Below are 26,637 nucleotides of genomic sequence, written 5' to 3'. Positions count from 1 at the left end.
GAAGGGGTCAGAGCTGTGAAGTTCAGCTCCAGCTGTGAACTCTTCCCAGCTCTTTGAATTCTGGATTTCACTTCAGGCTTGCTAGTGATTAGATCAAGTTGTAAAATTGAGACTCTGGAACCTTATTCTAAAAACTTGAAGCAAAGTCAGATCTGGGGTTCCAGTCTGGACCTATTTGTACCATAAACAAACATGAAGGAAGGAGAAGAGTAGATTAGGGTGGCAAGAATAACCAGTAGTTATGAGTCAAAATTAAGAAAAGTAAAATCTAGGTTGTATATTATAGGTTGAGCGCTACTAGGCCCAATCATGCAAACATTTAGGGATTTGTTTAACTCTACCATGGTAAAGCACATGTGTAAATGTTTGAAGGGTCAGCACCTTAAATTGTAGAATAATAATTTTTCAGTGGAAGGGGATCAAATTACTCAAAGTGGATAAACTGTGGAAAGTCTAGCATTTTCTGTTCTTGGTCAGGCTTTGATGTTTGCCTATTTATTTGCTGTTCAGAATTATTTTCTCGCAGGGGAAGAGAGGGGGAGTTGTCAACACGACTACATTGAACACTTCTATCTTAGTGACATCCCATCACCCAGTCAAAGGCCTTTGAAGACACTGACATGCCACGGGGGGAAGACCAATCCAGCGTGACTCCTCCGGTTATAGAACCGCCTGTGTCAATCAATCAACTAGCCAGACATAGAAAAGTATTTACCCCCATTCAATGTCATTGCCATCTACGTGCACCATCCGCAAGTCATTCATTTTATAGAGACATGCAGAGCTTTGCTTTCATTACCCTGCTTTATGGAGCACAAAACATGGCCATTAAAAACAGCTGAGGAGAGGAATCTAAACAGTTTTCAGAGTCAGAAGTTACAGTGGATTCTTAACATCCATTGGTTTGATTTTTGTCACAGACAAGGAGATACTTAGATGATCCTGGCCAGTTGCAGTCTCGCACAAGTTGAGAACAAGATGACACTGCAATTGTGGGGTCATGTACAGAAGAAGGTATGGTTTTACAGAAGTTTTGTAGAGTTGAGGCTGAAGGAAGCAGAACACAAGGCCAACTGTGAATGAAGGAGGTTGGAAGATGCAATTTTGAGGGATTTAAGAATCCTAAATCCTCCCTGTCATGAGGTGCTCTGCTCACTGCTGTGTAGTGTCCTTGTGGCCCATCTGGGGATGAGCTCACACCCATTCTGATGCCCCCTCCTTCAGTTTCTTGCCCCATGATCTCACACTCTTTTTCTGGAGTCACTTCCTCTTCATCACTCAGGGTGCTCCCCCTTCATGGCTGAGCCCTCCAGCCAGGTCACTATCATTTTGTCCTTCCAGGGTATCCAAGTCCCATTGGATGACTTTCCCAGGCAGTCTTCTGCTCCGTTGTCCAGCCTGTGCCACTTCCCAAGCTAAGGTCTTCAATATCCTAAACCTTGCTGCTGTTTCCCTGGGCTGCTTCCTGCTTCGCCTCTATCAGGCTCCTTCTCCACCCTTCTCTGTGCACGCCCTTCCTTCAGGGCCAGGGTCTCAGGGCTTCTATTCTCCCCCTGGTTTGCTCCTTTCCCTCTGTAAGCCCAAAAAGTGACTGCAGGCCTTCTGTATTGCAGCCTCCATCTTGCTCTCTACTTCCTGGTTTTATAGCAGCTTAGCCTTCTCCTTGCTCAGCTGGGCTTCATCATCAGTTAAAAGCTTATCAGCCCTGACTCTCCTCCAGGCGCAGCCTGTCACAGGGCTAATTGTCCCTTTCTCTCTAGTCAGGCCTTGTGTGGGATAGGCACCCCACCCCCATGCCCATACTGACTCTTGCTGAAAGAGAAGTCTTCCAGGGGACCGTTCAAGATGAATTCCATTCTGTGCACCACCACAGCTACATCAATGCCATATCAAGCAGCTGCTGCTCATAATTATTTACTGGTTTTATGCAAGCAACTGTGGGGTTGTTTGCAGACTGTTTCCCTTGATTACCCACTCTACGTGCTGTGAGCTCGGTCACCTAGGACACGTGATACTGTTGCTTATCCCTGATTAGAAAACAAACTAGAAAAAAAATAGAGGAATAATGCATCAACACCCTTGTTCGTGCACAAAACCCCTTATTGACATATGGAGACAGTTTTCTGGAACGCCCCCAAATGTTTATGGAAAGAGAAACTTCCTTATGAATGTGTTAGTGGACAGCAAACTAATGGGATTAGGAATTAGAGTGAATGTCTGTAATGTTTTTTTCAGCATGCAACCATCTCTACATAGGATATTAACAATGGGGATGAACAAAGCACTAGATTAGGAAGCAGTCCTGAACTGATAAAATGGAGTAGAGAATCTGAAGGCTACTTTTCCACTTCTAACTTCTCTGAGTCTCTCAAAGTAGCAGTGTAGTAAATCTTTGTGACCACAAAAAATATGAACCCATATTTAAGCAGTGCACTGAGATTTAACTGTATGATTCATGTTGATGCTTACAGAAGTCACATGGATAAAACCCCACACTCTGCTTTGACATTTTACTCGAGTATCAGATTTGCTAAAAGAATGTTTGCCCTTCCCTCTGCAGTCCTCTGGTTTCAGAAGTGAATCATTCAGATACTACAGAGATTATTCTCAGCAATTGATTTGAAACAGAGATGTTGTTGTCTCCAATCTGCTGCCCCCTCTCCCCCAATCCCCAAGTATTTGCCACATGTTTCTTCCATTTGCAGGAAATATCCTATATTGAGTCTTCCCAACTACTTAACTGATTCTTAAACAAATTAAGATGGCTTGTTCATCCCTAGCAGGAGCAGGGTTGGCCTTAGGGAGTTGGCAATCAGGTGGTTGCCCTGGGCACGAGCTTCCAGGATCACCAAAGCAACAGCAGGACAGGCATGGGAGGGAGGGGGAAACCACTGCTTGGTTATTTATTTATTTATTTATTTATTGCTCAGCTGTGTGGAGTGCCAAAAATCCTTTCTGACCTGGGCAGCAAAACACTGACGGCTGGCTCTGAGGAGGAGACTTGGAGTCATTCTGATCTAACCCTACAAAAAAAAAACCCAAAATGCTTGCATTACAGCACAGGACATAAAGCTCATGATCAGGAACCTGTATTCTACAGGAGGATCAATGAAAGCTTGGAAAACATTTCAGCTACCATAGTCAATTTCTCCCAACAGCAAAAAATGGCTAGCATATAGTGGTTATGTCCAGAGGGCAAACTAATATTCTTCTATGGTATCATCAAGAATTTTTGTTACTATAAAATTCTCAGCATTAAGGGTTGTCTCTCTATCCCCAATATACAGAGGTAACAATGTTGTTTGATTTGCCACATTGTTTAGCTCCAATCTCCATTTTACTGTTCCTTATCAATAAAAATAGCAGCCACCAGGTGAGGGAAATTGAGACCTATTTATTCTGATTTCTAACACTTCAACTATATGCAAGTATGAACAAGAACAAGGAAGAATAGTCCAGAGTGAAATCATATGCACATTTTACAGAAGGCATAACACCTTTTAACTAAAGAGAAGAAACTCAATCAATGCTAGAAATCACAAAAGGAAATAGAGATGAATCTCAAACTTATTTATACCCTTCTGTTTGTTTGTGGGTAAAATGTCTCTGTCATTATTGCCTAACTTAGATTGCTGTAATCCTTTTCCTTAGATGGGTGGAATGGAAGCCGTCATCACTGGGTTAGCAGATGATTTCCAAATACTGAAGCGGCACAGAAAGCTTTTCACATTTGGCGTCTCCTTTGGCACTTTCCTGGTGGCTCTTTTTTGTATCACCAATGTAAGTACTGCAAGGGTTTCCATTAGCAAGTTAACTTAACAATGCAACTATTCCTATAAAAGAGACAGAATTACTGTAGGCTGGGATTTATCTCTTTGTGTACCTGGGAAGTTTAATTATAACCAACATTATTGTAAAAAGAAAAGGAGTACTTGTGGCACCTTAGAGACTAACCAATTTATTTGAGCATGAGCTTTCGTGAGCTACAGCTCACTTCATCAGATGCATGCCGTGGAAACTGCAGCAGACTTTATATATACACAGAGAATATGAAAAAATACCTCCTCCCACCCCATTGTCCAGCTGGTAATAGCTTATCTAAAGTGATCATCAGGTGGGCCATTTCCAGCACAAATCCAGGTTTTCTCACCCTCCACCCCCCCTCCCCCCACAAATTCACTCTCCTGCTGGTGATAGCCCATCCAAAGTGACAACTTAATTATGCACATTGTAGGGAGAATGGTCACTTTGGATGAGCTATTACCAGCAGGATAGTGAGTTTGTGTGTGTGGTTTTTGGGAGGGGGGTGAGGGGGTGAGAGAACCTGGATTTGTGCAGGAAATGGCCCAACTTTATTATCATGCACATTGTGTAAAGAGTTGTCACTTTGGATGGGCTATCACCAGCAGGAGAGTGAATTTGTGTGGGGGGGTGGAGGGTGAGAAAACCTGGATTTGTGCTGGAAATGGCCCACCTGATGATCACTTTAGATAAGCTATTACCAGCTGGACAGTGGGGTGGGAGGAGGTATTTTTTCATATTCTCTGTGTATATATAAAGTCTGCTGCAGTTTCCACGGCATGCATCTGATGAAGTGAGCTGTAGCTCACGAAAGCTCATGCTCAAATAAATTGGTTAGTCTCTAAGGTGCCACAAGTACTCCTTTTCTTTTTGCGAATACAGACTAACACGGCTGTTACTCTGAAACCAACATTATTGTCTGAATATTATATTAATTCTTCTATAAACAATGCCTTTCACCTCCTGTTTTTTACAAGGCTATTATCTATCAATTGATCTCACAAACCTTTATTCTCATGCATCATGCTTACTTCTACCCCAGCTTGATCATCTGAAATGGGATTATGGTCACTGCTTACTCTTGTGTGTAGGGGAAAGCGTTTTGGGGATCACACCCGTAAGCATCTGAAAACTCTCTCTTCACAACAGAACAAGATAATTAATCAATAAGAAGCATTTACTTCTTGTAAAACTACACTTCAGTACAATAATCCTATCACCCTTCCCAGAACACGATAATAGCTTGGCAGCGTAGCAGATCATAGTTGGGTTGGATACATTTGGGTTGGATGCATTTCAGTGAAGGAACCTTCCTATTTTTGAATATCGGGGGTATAATGCAACCTGCTCCCTACATTACAAATAGAAAGCAGAAAAATAATGGCTGCATAGACGCGCTGGAGGTGGGGAAAGGGTGCAGGGAACCCTCTGCACAGGTGGCAGTCATACCGTGGCTGTTTTTGCTGTCTACAGGCAAAGGAGCGAGGCACTGCAAGTCCTGGCAGCACAATACACCAGAGAGGATATGTCTGTTCTGGGCTGGCCTTGCTCTTCTCTGTATGCCAACTAGTACCAGGAAGGTGAGGGCCACTGCTGATCATGCACCCCATAATGCTACCATATGCATTATACCTGAGGTAGCCATAATGAACGCACCAGTGCTGGGATACTATGACCACATCCCTGTCTATCAGCATTCCACTGACTCACAGATCAACAAGTTAGCAGAAAGTTATTAAAATGGTACCAATTAGTGAATAATACAGAAGTTTTAAAGTTTAACACAATGCATTTTCCTGGTAGTTTTTTCATTACAGTGTTTCATTAACTAGAAAGGGTTTTCAAAGACTAAAAGTAAGTCTTACATTAATAATACAGATAATTTATACTAATAATACATATTGACTCTTTTTACATTTTTCAGCTTTCTCTGTCATCTAATGCAGCTGGACATACTACTTCCTTGTTCAAGGTTTCATCTGGGTTAACAATAGGCTTGGACAATGGGTTTGAAGAAACACAATGGGTCAGATCTTTAGCTGGTCTAAATTGGTGTAACTCCATTTACTTCAACAGCACGATGTCAGTTCAGACCACATGAGAATCTAGTTCAGTGTCTTTCAAATTATGGCACCTCTGTGGGATTAAATTCTCAAACAAACTAGACTGCACTGAATTGCCTTGACAGGTACCAAGACATAAGTTCATGTAACAGAAAAAGTTGATGTCACATGTGTACAAAGTAGAAATTAAAACCCCTGTGAGACCAATTTAGCTTAATGGGACTAAATCGGGGGGCCCAGATAATCTTCATCCAAGAATATTAAAAGAATTGGCACAAGAAATTGCAAGCCCATTAGCAAGAATTTTTAATGAATCTGTAAACTCAGGGGTTGTACCGTATGATTGGAGAATTGCTAACATAGTTCCTATTTTTAAGAAAGGGAAAAAAAGTGATCCAAGTAATTATAGGCCTGTTAGTTTGACATCTGTAGTATGCAAGGTCTTGGAAAAAATTTTGAAGGAGAAGGTAGTTAAGGACATTGAAGTCAATGGTAAATGGGACAAAATACAACATGGTTTTACAAAAGGTAGATCGTGCCAAACCAACCTGATCTCCTTCTTTGAGAGAGTAACAGATTTTTTAGATAAAGGAAACACAGTGGATCTAATTTACTTAGATTTTAGTAAGGCGTTTGATACTGTGCCACATGGGGAATTATTAGTTAAATTGGATAAGATGGGCATCAATAGGAAAATTGAAAGGTGGATAGGGAATTGGTTAAAGGGGAGACTACAACGGGTCCTACTGAAAGGTGAACTGTCAAGTTGGAGGGAGGTTACCAGTGGAGTTCCTCAAGGATCAGTTTTGGGACCAATCTTATTTAATCTTTTTATTACTGACCTGGGCACAAAAAGTGGGAGTGTGCTAATAAAGTTTGCAGATGATACAAAGCTGGGAGGTATTGCTAATTTAGAGAAGGACAGGGATACCCTACAGGAGGATCTGGATGACCTTGTAAACTGGAGTAATAGGAATAGGATGAAATTTAATAGTGAGAAGTGTAAGGTCATGCATTTAGGGATTAATAACAAGAATTTTAGTTATAAGCTAGGGACGCATCAACTAGAAGTAACGGAGGAGGAAAAGGACCTTGGAGTATTGGTTGATCATAGGATGACTATGAGCTGCCAATGTGATATGGCTGTGAAAAAAGCTAATGTTGTCTTGGGATGCATCAGGAGAGGTATTTCCAGTAGGGATAAGGAGGTTTTAGTACCGTTATATAAGGCACTGGTGAGACCTCACCTGGAATACTGTGTGCAGTTCTGGTCTCCCATGTTTAAGAAGGATGAATTCAAACTGGAACAGGTACAGAGAAGGGCTACTAGGATGATCCGAGGAATGGAAAACTTGTCTTATGAAAGGAGACTCAGGGAGCTTGGCTTGTTTAGCCTAACTAAAAGAAGGTTGAGGGGAGATATGATTGCTCTCTATAAATATATCAGAGGGATAAATACCAGAGAGGGAGAGGAATTATTTAAACTCAGTACCAATGTGGACACAAGAACAAATGGATATAAACTGGCCACTAGGAAATTTAGATTAGAAATTAGACGAAGGTTTCTAACCATCAGAGGAGTGAAGTTTTGGAATAGCCTTCCGAGGGAAGTAGTGGGGGCAAAAGATCTATCTTGCTTTAAGATTAAACTCGATAAGTTTATGGAGGAGATGGTATGATGGGATAACATGGTTTTGGTAATTAAATATTCATGGTAAATAGGCCCAATGGCCTGTGATGGGTTTTTAGATGGGGTAAGATCCAAGTTACCCGGGAAAGAATTTTCTGTAGTATCTGGCTGATGAATCTTGCCCATATGCTCAGGGTTTAGCTGATCGCCATATTTGGGGTCGGGAAGGAATTTTCCTCCAGGGCAGATTGGAAGGCCCTGGAGGTTTTTCGCCTTCCTCTGTAGCATGGGGCACGGGTCACTTGCTGGAGGATTCTCTGCTCCTTGAGGTCTTCAAACTACAATTTGAGGACTTCAATAGCACAGATATAGGTGTGAGGTCTTTTTTAGGAGTGGTGGGTGAAATTCTGTGGCCTGCATTGTGCAGGAGGTCAGACTAGATGATCATAATGGTCCCTTCTGGCCTAAATATCTATGAATCTATGAATCTATGAACCATAGAGATAAAATAATCAGTTGAATTTCCCCTTGAAAATCTTTGGGATCTATTTTTGAAGCAGTCTGTTTTTCATACACACACCTTTCATCAGCCACCTTGCTGGATTTCTAAAATAAAGGCATTCAAATAATGAACAGGTGTGGAGCAGATTTTCTCACCTAAAACACCATTCAATAAACAGTCTTTTGCTTCTTGCTAAAATATTTGCCATTCAGTTTGTTAGGTGCCCCATGTTAATCCAAACTTTGGCCAGATCTCCAGAGTTTATAACTCAGAAAAGCCTCGACAGCTGTCTCCATTGGTTACTGTAAATAGTGACACCTCTGGTAGAAAGTCTCTGTATGCTATAACAAGAGAAAAGCTAAACTATGTCTTTGTTGATTAAACAGAGTAAAATCATCATCAAATCTACAAAACGAATGGTATTTATCCCCTTTTTAAAATTGTTAAAGATACTATAAAACAAAATCTACACAAGAAGCAGGCATATTCATAGTGGGTTTGTTTATAAATAAGATTGTTAGAATCTACCATGGCTGGAAGTTCTCTCCGCTGTTTGCTAGGATGAAATGGTAACAATGTCTTAAAATATTCTGCTTTGCTTCATTTCAAAATGATAGGGAGCTCCATCTGCCAACAACCCCCCCCATTCTCTTCACTCTACACTAAATAAAATTAGACATTTAATAAAATTAGACATTTAATAGTTTACTCAAACACCAATCAAATAAAACAAAGTCAAATCCAGCTCAGAGTGTCTGAAAAACAATTTTGCAAGAATCTCGTAAATGCAACTTACAGTTCCAAATCAATGCATTTTAGGGGATGTATATTTCAGAGGAGAGGGGATATTTATGTAGGGTGAAATCCTGTCACCACACTTCAGCCACAGAAAAAGACTCAAACCACAGCATAGCCAGGGCTCTCCTACTGTACAGGGGAGCAGGCAATGGAGACTTCACAGCCATTTGTATGCAGTGGGCCACTCTACAGGAGCACAGGAATAGAACATTGGATCCAAGACTGCAGATCCACTGGACCTCAAACCTGGCTATGGGAAGAAGTGGAGTGGTAGCAGCCATGACTGTAACACACCAATGCCTTTGAGAAGTAACTCTATGCTAGCTGTAGTTTAGGCTCAATCCTGCAGGTTGCTGAGAAGTTCTGCAATGCACTGAGAGACCTCAACTCCCACTCCAGAGGAGCTAAGAATTCCATCCATTTTTAGGTCCCATTTTGTGGGTGAAGGCTAAGCCCATTTACAAGGGTTGTTCATTCAAACCCACCATTTCCCATGCAGACCAAGGGATGCCCAAGCTTTCCACTCCTTGGTTAAACATACTGAGACTATTATATTTCTACGTATCAGACCTCTGGTACCTGGAGGATAAACTTTGAAAGTAAAAGAATTGTAACTGTTTCTTTAAGAGCTCTGATGAGCCCTGCTATTTGAAGTCTCTGAGGAGTTAATAGAAAAGGAGTACTTGTGGCACCTTAGCGACTAACCAATTTATTTGAGCATAAGCTTTCGTGAGCTACAGCTCACTTCATCAGATGCATAAGGTGCCACAAGTACTCCTTTTCTTTTTGCAAATACAGACTAACACGGCTGTTACTCTGAAACCTGAGGAGTTAATCACGCCCTGGTGGTGGGGGCGAAGCTGAACTGAGCTAAACAGGGAGATCTGGTATAAAAAATCACTTGCTTGGCAAATTCAAAGGCCACGAACAGAGGCAGCTAACAGGAGCGTTTTGGACAGAGTTGAGAGAGGGCATGTGAGAGGCTTTCCTTCCAGGTTCAGCTCTACGTCTGATTTTAAGATGACCAGTGATGGAACAGTGGTGGTGACCCACAGCAGATTTGCCATGTTTTCTTTCCTGCCGAAACAAGAAGCGCATTCCCTGTGCATGAAGTGCAAGTTGGTGGCTGTGCTGGAGGAAAACATTCTTGAACTGGAAGGGTAAATAGAGATGCTACTGAGAAGCAGAGGAGTTCCTAGACAGGTCTGGGAAGCATCCGTACCCCCAGGTTCAAGGAGGAAAGGAGCTGACCACCAAAAAGTCAGGGAAACAGGAAATCAGAGAGGAGGCCTGGCAGTTCATAACCACCAGAGGCAAGAGATCATATCAGCATTCTCACAGCTGGAGACAGATGAGGATGAATAGGCTGAGGCCACCAGAGAGATGACGACCAGGAGGAATTCCACACAGTTAGAAGTTTCCAATCAATACCAGGTCCTCCAGTATGGAAACTATAGAAGATTCCTCTCAAGATCCAGCTGGTCCTAGGGAATGGAAAGATGTACAGGACAACCAGTATGAAAATCAAGCATATCCACAAAGAGTTCTCCAACTGTCCAAGAAAGACTGATGATCCTTGTTGGACATTTTGTACTCAAAAGAACCAAAAGATCATTCTGCAAGGGACAGATGGATAACAGGACAGTGTGCTGTCTTCCTGGAGCCAAGACAGAAGACCTCACTCAAGATTGGATAGGCTTCTGAAGTCAATGGGCAAGGATCCATTCATGACGATTCACTTCGGCACTAATGACATGGCATCATTGGACATCTCCCAGATAATAGATGACTTCAGGGAACTCGCAAGTGTCCTGAAGAAGAATAAACTCGAAACAATCTTCTCTGAGATCCTTCCTGTCCCACAAACAAGGAAGACAGAAGGCAGAAGATTCTGGAAGTGAACCACTAGTGAGCTAAGTGGTGGAGGGTGGGAGATTTTGGTTTTGTGGTACATTGGTTGACCTTCTACAGGGAGAGGGGGCAGTATAGTTTCGTTCCCCTTCTACTGGTGGAGGCTGTCCAATCTCCTCAGGGGTAGTCTGGCTAGAGTAGACAGGAGGTCATTAAACTAATAACGAAAGGGGAGAGTAAAAACAGGGAAAATATGAGCGCTCATTTAGCACAGAATCAAGATGTTGAAAACAAAGTTAATGAAGGAAGCAGAGGATATGAAGAGAAAAAATTCTTTAATTGCCTATACACCAGTGCTCAGAACCAGGATAACAAACAAGATTGAATTTAAATTGAATTTATGCTCATAAATAAGCAATCTAGTTGGTATAACTGAAACCTGGTGGGATGATGTGTAAGACTGGAATATTAAAAGCAGTGGTTATAACCTATTTAGGAAGGATTGAGTGGGCAAAAGGGAAGTGGCGCTCTACGTCAAAAATGGCATTATCAGTTTCTGAGTCACTCATAACTCCAAGGAAAATGATCTTGAATGCTTATGAATCAGTGTCCTAATGTATAAAGCACAAGATGGAGTATTAGTTGGCATTTGCTACACACCAGCAAATCACACTAGGGAACGGGATGACCAGCTCCTTACGCTCTAACCATAATGTGTAGGGGGGAAAAACTGCGTGACCGTGGGGTATTTCAATTTGAGTGACACATTCTCGAGGTCTCATGCTGCCAGTATTAAAATATCCTTGGAATTTCTAAATATTATAGACGACCATTTGCTAAATGAAAAGCTGTTGCATCCAACATGGCGGAATTCTATATTAGATCGAATCTTGACAGATAAAGAGGAACTGATCAAAGAATTAAAACTTAATTGTAGCTTAGGAACAAGTGATCATGACTTGATCATATTTACAATATGAAGCAGACCAGTAATATATATATTTGGTGCTTTAAGAGGGCCAGTTTCACAAAGCGGAAAACAATTATGAGCCAGATCAACTGGGAGGAAGAATTTAATCAGAAAAATCTGAATCATAATTGGGGATTGTTTAAGAACACTTAACTAGATGCCCAAAAAGTCACAATCTCATAATCAAGGAAGGCTGTATTGCTTTAAAAAATTGACCTGGTTTAGAGGGGAAGTGATGGTAAATATAAAAAATAAAAATATATAATAATGGAAGAAAGGGGAAGCTGATAATTATGAATATAAATCAGAAGCTAGGAACTATAGAAACTGATAAAGGAAGAAAAGGAACACAAAGAGAAATATATGACCATCAGAGTTAACGACAAGGATACTAGGAAGAACAATCCTGACAATTGTATTGGCCCATTACTATATGGAAATGGTAGAATTATCAGTAATAATGCAGAAAGGCAGAAGTGTTCAATATCTATATCTATTCTGTATTTTGGGGGGGGAAGCGGATGATGATAACACTCTTTCCATTCCAGTAGTATCTCAGGAGGATGTTAAACAGCAACTATTACAGTTAAACATTTTTAAATCAGCAAGTCCAGATGACATTCATCCAAGAGTTTTAAAAGAGCTGGCTGAGGAACTCACTAGACAGTTAATGTTGATTTTCAATGTCTTGGATCACGGGGAAAGTTCCAGAAGACTGGAAGAAAGAAAATGTGCCAATATTTAAAAGGCTAATAGGGATGTCCCAGATAATAATAGGCCTTATAAATGAGGACTCATCGTCGAGTGTGTTTCAAATGGGGGTCCCACAGGGATGTGTTCTTGGCCCTACACTAGTTAACATTTTTTCAATTACCTGGAAGAAAATACAAAATCATCCTTGATAAAGTTTGCAGATGACATAAAAATTGGGGGCGTGGTGAATAATGAAAAGGGCAGGTCACTTATACAGTTTTAATACAGCTACATCTAAATGTGTACAGCTAGAAACAAAGAATGTAGGCCATACTTACAGGATGGAGAAACTCCATCTTCGGAAGCAGTGACTCTGAAAAAGAATTGAGGGTCGTGGTGGATATTTGGGGGAACATGAACTGCCAGTGTGATGCTGTGGCCAAAAGGGCTAATGGAGCCCTACAATGCATCAACAGGGGAATTCATGAAGGATGTTGATAAATTGGGAGGGTTCAGAGAAGAGCCACAAGAATGATTAAAGGATTAGAAAACCTGCCTTCTAGTGATAGACTCAATGACCTTAATCTATTCAGTTTAACAAAGAGAAGCTTAAGGGCTGACTTGATTAGTCTATACATCTCTACATGGGGAACAAATATTTAATAATGGGTTCTTCAATCTAGCAGAGAAAGGTATACCATAATCCAATGGCTGGAAATTCAAGATAAACAAATTCAGACCGGAAATAAGGCATATGTTTTTAATGTTGAGAATAATTAACCATTGGAACAGTTTACCAAGGCTCATGGTGCATTCTCCCTCACTGACCATTTTTAAATCAGGATTGGATGTTTTTGTAAAAGATCTGCTCCAGGAATAATTTTGGGGACACTCTCTGGCCCATGTTATGTAGGAACTCAGACTACATGAGCACAGTGGTCCCTTCTGGCCTTGGAATCTATGAATCTATGATACTTGTTGGATTTTTTTATGCCACAGGGAGGAATTTACATCCTCACACTACTGGATACATTTGCAGCTGGAACTTCAATCCTGTTTGCTGTTTTAATGGAGGCAATTGGAGTTTCCTGGTTTTATGGTAAGTGCTTTTCTTTTCTTTTCTTTTCTTTTCTTTTCTTTTCTTTTCTTTTTTTTGTGATGACAAAAAGTCTTGTAAAATGTTTGCTGTCCCCATGATACAGTGGCCCACAGCTGTAAGTAATAATGGAAGTATATTGTATAGGAGAAATCAGAAGAGCAGTAGTTTCAATGCAGTGATCTTCATCTGATTTACAAATAGTGACACGAATATATATGTTCTATGGGCCAAATTTTGGAGCCTTGCACAAAGCCAAAATAAACTGTCTTGGGCAGAGGATCACTGGAGAGGGAGAATCCTCCCACTCTTCCCAAGGTGTTACAGCTGTTAATACACCCTTTGGATTGCAATCATGCCTCTAAACCATGCAAAATTTCAGGCTAGTGGATTAGCTTAGTTGCGGAGCCATGGACACTGTCCCTACCTCCCACAGAACCTGTCTGCTACCCACAGGGACCGTGGAATCTTTGTGGTCTCTCCATGACCTACACAATGGACACATGGTGGCTTGACCCTATAGGCTTGTATTCATTTCTTACTGCGCAGTTCTTGTCTGCTTTAGTAATATAGTGGATGATGAAATACTCCTGTAGCACTGAATTTTGTTTTGTTATATCTGTCAACGTATGATGCCTAGTGTATGAGCATATCCATCAATGAACTGGTGAACACTAGAAATAGGACATATATATTAACATGAGGTATTGTGTAGCAGTTTAGTTTCTAATGGCAGTTAGGCACCTAACTGTCCTTTGCGCCTTTAAAAATCTCCCTCTGTATGCATCAGCCCAAAGGATGGTGTCACCATAATTATGTATATTAACAAGGATATGATGAGCCAGGCTTGGGAGCTCTCCATAGACACTAAGGTCTGTGTGAGACCGTTCCATAAATCCAAACAGCAATCTTTCCCAATTGACACACTTTGGTAATTCTGAGGAGATTTTTCAAAGGTGCAAAAGGAAGTTAGGTGCCCAACTCCTATTAAAAGTCAATGATAACGGGGCACCTAACACCTGATTGCATGTCCCCCAAAAGGGATGCATACTGGGGGGTTTGGAGGGGTATAAGGAGACTTCCATAAGGGCAAGGCACAGTGAGAGTTTAGGGACAACTCTGTTCCTATTATCCCGGGGGTGCACAGCAAACTCCCTTGCAGGCCAGGCTTCAGGAGATATTCTGACGGCCACTGGAACTCCCTTCATGCCGGAGTGGCTTTGCACCAACCCCAATGCAATGGTATGCCAGTGAACCCTAAAGGAGAATAATGCTTACACAAAGTATGGGTCCAATTCTGCTCTCAAATGCATGCACATGGCTTCCATTTATCTCCTTGGCAGTTGCACAAACAATATCTGAAAAGCAGAATTTGGACATTTGTATTTTCTGTTCCCTCAAGTACTATAAACACAGAATGGAGCATTAAAAATACAGGACAGTTACATAAGGAAGAAGAAACAGTGAAATTTATTTTTGCTTTCCCAGTGCAAAAATAACCCAACGTTGGCAGCCAGCCACTGCTCATTTTCCTCCAAACCAATATAAATGCATTTAGGTGACCTTAGCGAGAGGAACAGCAAGTGTATTTAGTTTATTAATATAATGGGACACTAAATCGGGATAGACTCAGTACTTAAATGACAGGAATTTTAAAACTGGTGTAATCTTGTAGAAAATGTCCTGTGTCGTGTATGTCTGCCAAGAAACAGGAGTGTTAGCGATGAAACTGTTGGAAAGCCACTTGAAATCTAAGATAACCCTGACTGCTAATGGAATTGTAGCATCTACTATTTCTAAATGTACAACCCTTCCACCTCGTTCACTGCTTTGCTGTATACCTGTGATCAGTTGTATCAAATCATGCTTATGTAGAGAATTTACATTACGTAAACTGATTTTTTTTTCTTATATATTTTGCTTTGGAAAATGTATTCCTGCCTATAGCGGACTGGGTTTCAGATGGATAAAAGCTTCTTCCAGCTTAAACTCCTCAGGTGGTGCTTGCCACCTTTTGGTTTCAGGTGCAGAGTGTCAGTATTTTTGCCTTAGACCTTTAGACTGTGTTTCGTTCTGATTTGAGAAGACACAAGGAATTATCTGTCTTAAAAAGGGTCTGAACTCCTTTTTATATTGTTGGCAGGCTTTTCTATTGCTAAAATTAAGAGTTTTGATTGCCTCTTGTTTGTGAGGCAGCTAGATAGCTCCACTGTGTATCAACAATAAATGGCACTTATTACTGTATATTAACATGATTGTGTTTATATATGCAACATAATGATCCTGTACAATTCAGCAATGACAGAGGAGACTTTTTTTATTCCTGAAGAATGGAAGTGAAACTGTTTGTTACTTGGATTAATAGGATACTATGTACCCAGGGCTCAGTTCTGCCAATTATTGGATAGCAATGGGATAGTAAGATAATAAATGTGAGTGAAGCTGGAAGAATCAGGCCTATATTTCTTCTGTTCAGCATGTGATGCTCAATGGGTTTTTTAACGCTCACTAGCCATTGTCCCTGAAGCTTCTCATGTCCTTTCAACCCAAAGGACTAAATGTTGGGGGCTGTTAACTTCTTACAGAACAGGTGGAATTTTAAGGCTCCAGATATTTGTTTCTTTTTTAAAAAAAAACAAAACTGAAACTCAATGTTTGTCCAATGCAAGGAAGAACACCAGCTGAGAAATGGAGGGCACTTTAAAGCTCCATTGGTCACTGAATCATGCTGAACACTTTGGGCAGAATTTGGTCTGTATTAGCCATATTGTACTCTACATATGTAATGGAAATGATACTCTACTTCTCTTGGGAGGGACTATAGCATTTCTTGAACTTGTCCCTGTCAAAGCTGATGAAATTATAATAACCTCCTTCTCTGAATAGCCAAATGTTCAAAGAAATTCTGGATTCTCCCTGGGGATTCCATAATGTAACTTGAAATGAGTGTGGGAAACTATATTATATTATAAACCTCTGGCATATTTTTTTCCTTAAATGATCTGCTAATGTACATTTTCACAAATATACATCAGGCAGTGTAAATCATAATACAGTGTAATGGCCTATTTTTATTCCCAATCACCTATTCCCAAATCACCTGGTGTGGTGGTGGTGGTGTGGGTTTTTCAAAATTCTCCTGCAAATAACTAATGCCCCAACTCTGAATACAACTAAATTTGCCATGTTTTTTGTAACCCCATCTGTCATGTTTCTGGCTGACTTTTCAGACAGCATAAATGTTGAAAACATGCTTCCAAATTACTATTCTGTAAGCAAAAGCAGCTCTGTATTGAGTTCAGATACAAGGTACATGCAACAATTCCACTTTTCCTCTTTCAAAATACAATGCACCATCCAGGCTCCTCCTTTGGTGACTTTGGGGTTACTTTGCTTATTTTTAATTTCTGTTCTGCTTTCAAGCCAGTTGTTTCCCAGTTATTGAGGACACCATCCAGGAAGACTTCCCCCCCCCAGTTCTGTCAAAGGCATTCTAAATATTTTGGCAATTCAGTAGACCACTCAAACGATAATCATCTGAGCAATGCAATATTAATAGTAAGCCTATCTCTTTGCTCCACCACACACTTTAGGAATATATTGAATGTCCTAAGGGTCCCGTAATATAAAGTTGTACTTGGGTAAATAGTTCTTACTCATGGCAAATAGTCCTGTTTTGACAGCATCAATTCATCTATCGTACCTTAAGATAGTTGCCATTAAAAAGTCAAAAACATTAATCAACCTCTCACTCTTTCTTTTCTATCCAGCCACCTCTTCTCTCCTCACCATAATCAGAGTTCAAGGACATAGCCGGCCAGCATTCAAGCATATATTTTCCCCTAGAGACTTTGTGACTCATCCAAGTATATACTGAGCTAGCTGTCCTGATTACTGGTGAAATTATTCTTCTTTTCCTGACAGTCATCTTATTTTCTTTTTAGAGATAGTGCTTTATAACTGTCATTGTGTGCTTTATAAAGTTCTCAGGTACCCTTGCTCTACTCCCATTTGCCTCCCTCGGCCGTCATCTCATCCCACCTGCACACATCACTTTATTTTTCTAGTTAAACTCCCAAATGGAAATTTTTGGCAAGCAAGTGATCTGAAGGGGTGACGTCCACAATTGCTGCATCTAAGGAAAGCAAAGAACGTCAAACACACAATCTTTGCAATGGTAATTCTGTCCATCAGAGGTAGTGTAAATCTCACAGGTTTTAATGCTGCTTTCTTATAAAACAATTAAAGGCACTAGATTTTAGAGGAAACTGCTTTTTAAGAGAGGTAAATGTGTCAAAGAGAGGGATGCTCCTACTCTAGTTTGGCAGCTGAGGCATAAAAATAGCATTGTTTCTTTAGTGATGAAGAGTTATCTTCCATTATTAAAATGGGATTTATTGTGCTTCACAATAGCTAGGCTTGGATGAAGTCCACAAAGTAAATCATCTCCTGAGGTCCCTTCCAACCCGGATACTCTATGATTCTATGATCTGAGCTCAGTCAGAATTCACTTACTTGGTAGAACTTCTCTCTTTGCTCATCATCTCTTTCCCTGCCCCCCCCCCCCCTATAATTGGGAAAATAGCTATTAGTTTGTCTCAAGCAGCTGATAAATGTTTTTACTGACACAATAAAAGCTGCTGCTCTATAAAGAACAATTTATTGCAGCCCCAGGTGCTATTTAAATCGTTGACTGATTTAATCTGGCATGGTCTTGACCACCTTTTGTTTTCTGATAGACCCCAGTTCCCTTAGCGACCCAGCAGGAACATTAGCTTAGCCCGAAGGCAAACTTGACATTTTGGCACAGACCAAAAATGTGGAAATATTTAGTTCACGTAATACCTATGTCCATTAACTGTGAAGCTTTTGTTCCAAAGATTTTTTTACAGGGGAGTGGGAATTGGTTTGTTTAAGCAAGTAACAATACTTTAGTTGGCATTCAGTTTTCCTTGTGTTTACATAAGGTATGCTTTGCTTGATACACATTCTCAGAAAAACCCCTCCCACCCCAAATTAAAATCTGTTAATTAGCACCACTGCCAGGAAAAGTTCCACATAGGCTTTACAAGTCACAATCCCTGTCATGGCATGTTTCTATGAAGGAATAAGCTTAACATTTGTGAAAAATGAATTCCTATTTCCATTCCTGCCTCGCATTTTCAGTTGCTCAGAATCTTCTTAAAAAAAAAAATCCATTTGGACTGAAACTTTCCATACTTGGGCTCAACCCATGGGTGGGTTTGTTCGGAATGTTTGAGTTAAATGGGTGGATCCATTTGGATGATGGGGAGACAAATATTAGCCAGGAACTGACTTTCGACATTATGCTTTTGTTCATGCACACATCCATTCACACGTCGATACAGGAGTGCCGCTGAACAGATTGCAAAAGAGGGAGGAGAAGCAATCAAAACGGGCCAAACTTGAGTGGCGTTGTAATTCTGTGTGCCAGGTCACACTATCACTCACTCAAATTTGGCCCAGCCACCCCTCCATCATGCCAGCAGTGAATGGAATCTGCCATTACACCACCCAGCTCCAGTCAGAGACTAGGAGGGTGGGAACCTCAGCTGGGCCCCTGCTGAGTTCAGATTCTCAAAAGTGGGGGGGAGGGCATGCCCCCCTTGTTTAAAAAGTGGTGGGGGACAGTGACTCTCCTTCCCCATCTCTGGCACCCATGCATAGATACCAGTACAAGCATGAATGTAATACCTCTACAAACATTCATGCGAACAAAAACAGTCACAGAAATAGTCATGAAAAAGCAAACACAAATGGTGCAAATGTGGTTGGAATGAACAGAAATTTGGAATTCATGAATACATTGGGGAGATGTTACTTCTTTATATATATATAAAACTTTAGGATTCCAGATACTGAGAACTGATCATCATGTTACTTTTTGGACACCTACTTCTTTCAGATAAGAGAAAACAGTTTCTCTCCAGGGCCAGTGGGCTCCACTGTGGTTTATGTAGGATTTGAGTGGTCTCTGGGCCTCATGCTAGCCCTCAGCACAGGGATGATTTACTCCTTAAATCCATAATGACGCCATAAGCAAATCACACAGCAGACAATTGTGCAGGGGCATCTGCAGTGTATGAAATTTCACCCTGACTAAATACAGTAGTCTTTATGCAGTTGAGATGAAAGAATATTGCTGTGTTAAAGGATAATTTTCAGTTACAACTGGGATCTATTTGCCATATTTTTATTAAGCTGTTCTTTTACACCTATAAATTTGATGGCTATGTCCAGAACAATTATTTATGCAAGAACCATGCCAACTGTCATAAGTGAAGTAACAAAACATTAGTAAAAAGAAAAGGAGGACTTGTGGCACCTTAGAGATGAACAAATTTATTTGAAGTGAGCTGTAGCTCACGAAAGCTTATGCTCAAATAAATTTGTTAGTCTCTAAGGTGCCACAAGTCCTCCTTTTCTTTTTGCGCATACAGACTAACACAGCTGCTACTCTGAAACAAAACATTAGTGTGGACACATTGATAAAACAGCTTTGCTGTTTATGTATTTCAGAGATTGCAGTGAAATTCTCTTTAGCACAAATGTATTTATTTAGGGTATTTGGTCATAAAACTTAAGCGCATCATAACTACTTTCCCAATGAGAAACAGAGATCACCCTGGCAGTCATGTATTAAAAGTGATATAGATTCTCTCAACTGGTGATTCAATCAAATGTTGGGTTTATGATATCAAATCCTTCTCATGATTGCAAGAGCCACCAATATGTAGGGGTTTTTTTTCCCCCATGTGCCATGTTATAGAAGCACAAATGAAACTGGGAAAGTGGCTTTCAAGAAATGTGAAGAAAGTGAGCAATATATATAGATATATATACACGTCTGCTATGGAGGCCCCTTTTCAGAGCTATTATTTGAAAACAAAAATGAAGCATGTCATTTGAAAGCTACTTTTAGAGGACTCAAATGATGAGAGAGCAGGGTTTGATCTTAAAGGACAAGGCAACTAACTGAAGCATGTATCATCACCTCTTACATTTAAAGTATATGACTCTTTTTACTTTAAAAGATTTCAGAAGCACTTAATAAAGGTTACTAATTTATATTTATAGAACCTACATGCTCTGTTTTTAGGGTTGCAAAAGGTTGTTGAGCGTGTATAAATCACCCATAGTAACAGACAGCTGCTTTGGTGGCATGCAGCCACTGATCAACCGTACAAATCAAGATTCAAAGAATTTAGGATAGGAAGTTGGGAAGAATACTTTATCTAACTGAACTGGGCAGAATTAGGAAAGTCAAATGTTAAAGTCACATGATTAAAATGGGGGAGAAGATTTTATATATAACCATTTAAAATGTTAAAAATAAAAGTAAACTTTACAGAGATGATAGTCAGCACAGGTTTGCAGAGTTAGTTTGAGATTGTCAGAGTGTGAATAGAAATAAAAGAATAAAGAAGTATGCATTGTAACTACAGTAAAGTGGCTAGAGTGTTTTGCTGAAAAGGAATGGATTACTCCTGAGCTTAAAGTTAAGCAGATGCTCAAGTATGTTGCTGAATTGAGGCCTTTAAATTGCACATTTCTAAAGCACTAAACAGCAGTATTGTCTGATGGACTATAAGCCTGATTCTCAGTTGCTGTTCTGACCATGTAAAGAGACACTGATGTAAATGAGAATCAGCTCCTACAAAATTTTAAAGCCAGCATATCAGAGTTAAACAAGTTTAATAAAATATGAGAAACAGTGCAAGCAGGTGGGCTGAATCCTGTAGCTACACAGAAACAGATCATAGGAAAAAAATCCTTCTATAGGTGAAGAATTGTAGGTTAAGAATATCAAGGATTTGGTATGTTCTTCATATTGACAGTGATGGAGCAGAGCTGTACTGCTATATTGAAACTGCAAAGAGGGGGATGTGGGAACAAAGTGCCTTTATTTGCAGAGTTGCAAGTCATATATCCCATGATCGAAAAGACTTTAGTTACAAAATGCTATGCTGGGGGGAAAGAATTAGTTAAATGTGGTTACTGAAGCGAAGTTATGCAAGTCAACTGGTTCCATTTGAATTGTTCCCTAAGAATAGGCATTAGTACTGTGGTGACACCTTTCAACTCTCGTAAACAAGTTCCTATGAGAAAAAGCCTTCAAACTTGTGGCTCTTTGCCCATTAGTTTTGGGATGAAAAACAAACCTGCAAGCTGCAACATCCTTCTCCAGTGTATTAATACTTGGAAGTTCAGTACATCTACATGAGCGTGTGACACCGGTCAAAGAGAAGTATTGAGCACTGAAGCCAAGAGCCATTTTTTCTCTTGAAGATTTCTCTAATTACTTTATTTGTGTTGTCTCTAGGCTTACAAGCAAGGAATCTTTTTTTATTTATGTGTTTATTTTATGGTGGTTCTGACCAGGAAATTTTTTCCAAGCTATCACAGCAGTAGTGGTCATGTAATTATAAACTGATGTGGGAAAATAGTCTTGGCACAGATTAAACTTTTGCAAAGTGATATGTCCTATTGGGAAAGGCTACCAGGAGAAATTCAATTCAAGGATTTCAGCAACAGATACAAAGCTGGAGGTTGGGGGGGCGGGGGGAGAAATTTGCATTCTAACCTTATGGAAGGTGGACATTTTACAATTATTTTGCATAACAAATTAAAACTGCCAGTTAATACATAAATTTCTGTTCTAATAAAATACTATGGGTGGAATGTAAGTATTTTCAGTCAGGAATGAAGTTCAAGAAAGATCCAATGAATATGAGTTAGCATGATTTTTATAATTTTTTCTTCCGTATACTGAGCTTTCTACAATTAGACATGTCTTTATCAGTTTGAGACTAGTTGCAATACATTTTACATGGGACTACCCCTGTAGACTCTCAGAACCTTCAGCTACTGCAGACTACGGTAGCCTACTGGAGACTTTCACAGGAAGGACCTCATGCCTACCCATTGGCTCCCAACTTGTTCAGGGGTGAAATATGGTTTAGAAGCCCTATGGAGCTCTATAGGGTTTAAGGCCTGCCTATCTGAAAAAAACCATATCCTTTTCCTCATGCATTGCCACAGAATATGATATGTGCGGAGGTACTCACGCTAACAGACCTCGAGTTAAATGAGCTGTGGCTGGAGATAGGATGTTTCCTACGAGAGGTTCTCATCTCTGGAACAAATGTCCATCTTTGGTCCCATGGAGCCTGACACCCTGAATTTAAAGAAAATGCTACAAAAATGTTTATTTTCTCAGGCTTCTGAGAAAGGGACAAGTAGAGGATGGTGTCAGTGAGGTAAAGGATGGGTGCTTGCCCAGGTAGGTTGGGTGGCTCCAGAAGTTTTTATTTTTATGTCTTCCACTGCTGCTTATGTCTATATATTAAATATATATACATGAGAATTTAGGTGTATCATCTAAAAGGAAATACATGAAAATAATCATATTTCATCCTTGGCTTTATGTTCCTGATGAGATATGGGCCTGATTCTCCTTTAAGGGCCTGATTCTCCTCTCACACCAGTTTCATGCTGGCACTAATTGGCAACCATGATGCTATTTCAACAGAGATTCCAAAGACTGAGTCACAATGGAAGCTGAACTATATTCTGATCTTGAAGTCCTAGCCCAAATAACACTTTTTGATGGGTGCCTTAGAAAGACCTTAAGTGGACAGGCCCAGGAGCTTCCTCCAGTTCACTGATAGGACAGTAGGAAGAAACTTGTACTGCCACTGTGTATACTGTGTCTGGTCACCCAGAGGGTTCTAGCTTTTAGTGCTGTATACATGACACCTCTCACACGTACCACACACACACACAAAGAAGAAGAAGAAACAAATAAGGTATTGAGAACCTTAGCTATCTAGATGGTTTAGAGGAACACCTAAGTGCTTAAATGATAGTTTGGTTAATTTGAGAGAGACTGTCTGCTACTCTTCTCTAGCCAATGTCAATTGCATAGAAGTCTGTTCTGCTTCTCATTTTCATGGATGCCTCTTTCCACAGAGCACAGTAACAACCATTGGATGTAGCTAACTTTCAGCTACAGTTTTTAAGTAGTGTTTGGTTATATAAGGTTTGGCTCATGACGAAAGTAATAGGCTCATGTATTTGCAACTGCTAATACGAATTTATAAATGCTGATCAAGTGATCCAGGTGAGTCTGCCGTGTTTATAAACACATGTTCTATGTCATTCATTTAACACAGCAAGTTTGATTACAATTATTTAGAGTCTGATGTTGCAGTCTCATCAAGCAAACCCTCTGTCCCTGGCTGCCCAATGATTTCAACAATCAAAACTCCCAAACTTTTCCTATAATTGCTGCTTTTTACTTTTTTACACATGTGAACATGTCATTTATTTTCTAAGGTATCTTCTCTGTCAGCAGTGTTAAATTAGGAGATATTGACAACGTGTACCGAGATAATAGTTTTGGTATTATTGAGTAGTTTCCTGCAATGCTTTGGGAAATCTAAACCAGGGCATTGTAGCCTTCTTGTTATGTCATTATACTCATTAATAACCTGGAAAAGGGGGTGAACAGTGAAGTTTGCAGATGCTACAAAATTATTCAAGCTATTTAAGTTCAAAGCAGACAGCGAAGCGTTACACAAGGATCTCACAAAACTGGGTGACTGGGCAACAAAAGGGAAGATGAAATTCAACATTGATATGTGCAAAATAATGCACAGTGGAGAAAATAATCCCAACTATACATATGCAAGGATGGGCTCTAAATTAGCTGTTATCACCCAGGAAAGAGATCTTGGGATCACCGTGGATAATTATAGGAAAATGTCAGCTTAATGCGCAGCAGCAGTCAAAAAGGCTAACGGCATATTAGGGCTAGTAGGAAATAGATAGAAAATAAGTCAGAAAATATCATAATGCCACTATATAACTCTATGATATGTCCCCACTTTGAATATTATGGACAGTTCTGGTTGCCCCATCTCAAAAAATGTACAGTGGAACTGGAGAAGGTTCAGAGAAGGGCAACAAAGATTATCAAGGGTATGGAAAGGCTTCGGTTTTTCACCTTCCTCTGTAGCATGGGACACGGGTCACTTGCTGGAGGATTCTCTGCACCTTGAAGTCTTTAAACCATGATTTGAGGACTTCAATAGCTCAGGCATAGGTGAAAGGTTTATTGCAGGAGTGGGTGGGTGAGATTCTGTGGCCTGAGTTGTGCAGGAGGTCAGACTAGATGATCATAATGGTCCCTTCTGACCTTAGTATCTATGAGTCTATCTATGAGTTTAGGGCTGGGTAGCTTAGAAAAGAGATGACCAAGGAGGGATATGATAGAGGTCTAAAATCATGAATGGTGTGAACAGAGAAGTGTTATTTACCCTTTCTCACACTACAACAACCAGGGGTCACCTGATAAAATTAATAGGCAGCAGGTTTCATACAAACAAGAGGAAGTATTTTTTCATATAATGCACAACTAAGCTGTGGAACTCATTGCCATGGAATGTTGTGATGGCCAAAAGTATAACTGGTTTAAAAAAAGAACTGGATAAATTCATAGGTGATAGGTCCAGCAATGGCTATTAGCCGAGTTATGAAGGAACCACCACCAGGCTTGGGGAAACCCTAAACTAGAGCCCTGCATGGGGCTATTCCTTAATCCTGCTCCCACTCACACTTGCTATTATGGCAGTGGGTCCCGTGGAACTGCAGGTCTCTACACTTGTCCCGTGTAGGTCTCTACCCTAAACCTCTATCAGAAGCTGGAAGTAGAAGACAGGAGTGGATCACTCCATAATTGCCATGGTCTGTACAATCCCCCTGAAGCTCTAGCATGGAGACAGGATATTGGGCAAGATGGACCACGGTGTGACCCAGTATGGTGGCTCATATTCTTATTCTAAACTGAAAGATAAGCAACTAGGCAGATTCTAGAGAAGGTTACCGAAAGATGAAATGGCATGCATTACAAAGGGAATGTGTATTTCTTCACACTGCGCTGAAAAACTGGTAGCTCCTCTGAAGACTTACAAATATGTGGATTTACTTTACAATCAGTGCCTTCTTTGTGGGTTTTTTTACATGACTATGAGTGAGTTGTGTAATTTGACTACAAGTACAATAGCCTATAGGCATAATAAAAAAAGCATCTGTATTCATTTTGCCACTTTAATGTTTGAAATGCATTGTGGCTTAACTGAAAATGAAGCTCAACATGTCTTTCTCAGCAGTCATGTGATTTACAGTTAGAATATCATGTGAATGGGCAATTAGGGAGAAACCCTGGTCCCTTTGAACTCCATTGCAAAATTCCTGTTAGCTAAAATGGGGTCCTTCATCCTTACGCAATTTCTGGTTTGGAAGTAACTCATGTATATTTTTCTGAGACTACAAATAACAAATTTGTTTGGTTTTTTGCCACCGTCTAATCATTTTTGCCAACTTGAAGTCTGTGTATCTTCTGTTTGTGCTTAACTTGCAGGTGTGGACAGATTCAGTGAAGACATCCAACAAATGATGGGCTTCAAACCGGGCCTCTACTGGCGACTGTGTTGGAAATTTGTTAGCCCTGCTTTTTTATTGGTAAGGGGTGATTTATTTATTTATTTTGTCCTGGAAAGAACACTATGAGGATGCTTCCTACCAGCTTATTCATACTAAAAGCAAGATATTAAGCAAATTCATAACATTACTCATCAGGGCCTACGCTACATGTTTTGTTGCCCAGGGCAGTTTTGATTTCCAGTGCTCTCCAAACAGCTGAGGAGAACAAAACAAATACTCTGCCCACCCAATTTGGATGCAGACACACATCCTGGATGTTAATTTGGCACCCTCAGAACCAGGTGTCCAGAGCAACTGCCCTGATTACTGGACCCTAAGGCTGGCTCTGTTACTCGCTGTTATCCCCAATGTTGTCAGCCAGGATAGCAGAAGCCATTTTGACTCGTTTTCACATTTGGAGAGGCTACATTTTGGGTGAAATTTGTCAGACAGGGAAAACAATGGGTAGTGGTCAAGACCACCTAATGCAGTTCCCCAAACTGGAGATAGTGGCTCTGCTTGGTAACCCACCAAACCCTCTGATGGTGGGAATGCTCTCCCTATCCGAAGACAGTGTGCGTGTGTGTGTGTGTGTTGAAGGAAGGAGCAGTACAGTCCTCAAATTCTTTTTTGCAGAAAGTGAACACCAGGTAGGAGGTAGAGGTTAACTGTATGGGATTTAAAGGCCATTTGGCCTGGAAGGGTCCTCAAGAGGTTCAACTAAAC

General features: G+C 40.4%; 1 protein-coding gene across 1 annotated transcript in view; it reads left to right on the top strand.

The window, feature by feature from the left end:
- Positions 1-26,637, top strand: part of SLC6A2 (solute carrier family 6 member 2) — a 108,017-nt gene that overhangs the window by 63,370 nt on the left and 18,010 nt on the right. Inside the window, exons 9-11 of the mRNA XM_073307584.2 lie at positions 3,652-3,780; positions 13,308-13,407; positions 25,850-25,950. Coding sequence (XP_073163685.1) covers positions 3,652-3,780; positions 13,308-13,407; positions 25,850-25,950 — 330 coding nt within the window. The remainder of the gene's footprint in view (positions 1-3,651; positions 3,781-13,307; positions 13,408-25,849; positions 25,951-26,637) is intronic.

Source organism: Lepidochelys kempii, chromosome 12, assembly GCF_965140285.1.
Source record: "Lepidochelys kempii isolate rLepKem1 chromosome 12, rLepKem1.hap1, whole genome shotgun sequence".
NCBI classification, from domain to species: Eukaryota; Metazoa; Chordata; order Testudines; family Cheloniidae; genus Lepidochelys; species Lepidochelys kempii.
The sequence above is the reverse complement of the archived record's forward strand: the minus strand, read 5'-3'. Positions and strand labels throughout refer to the sequence as shown.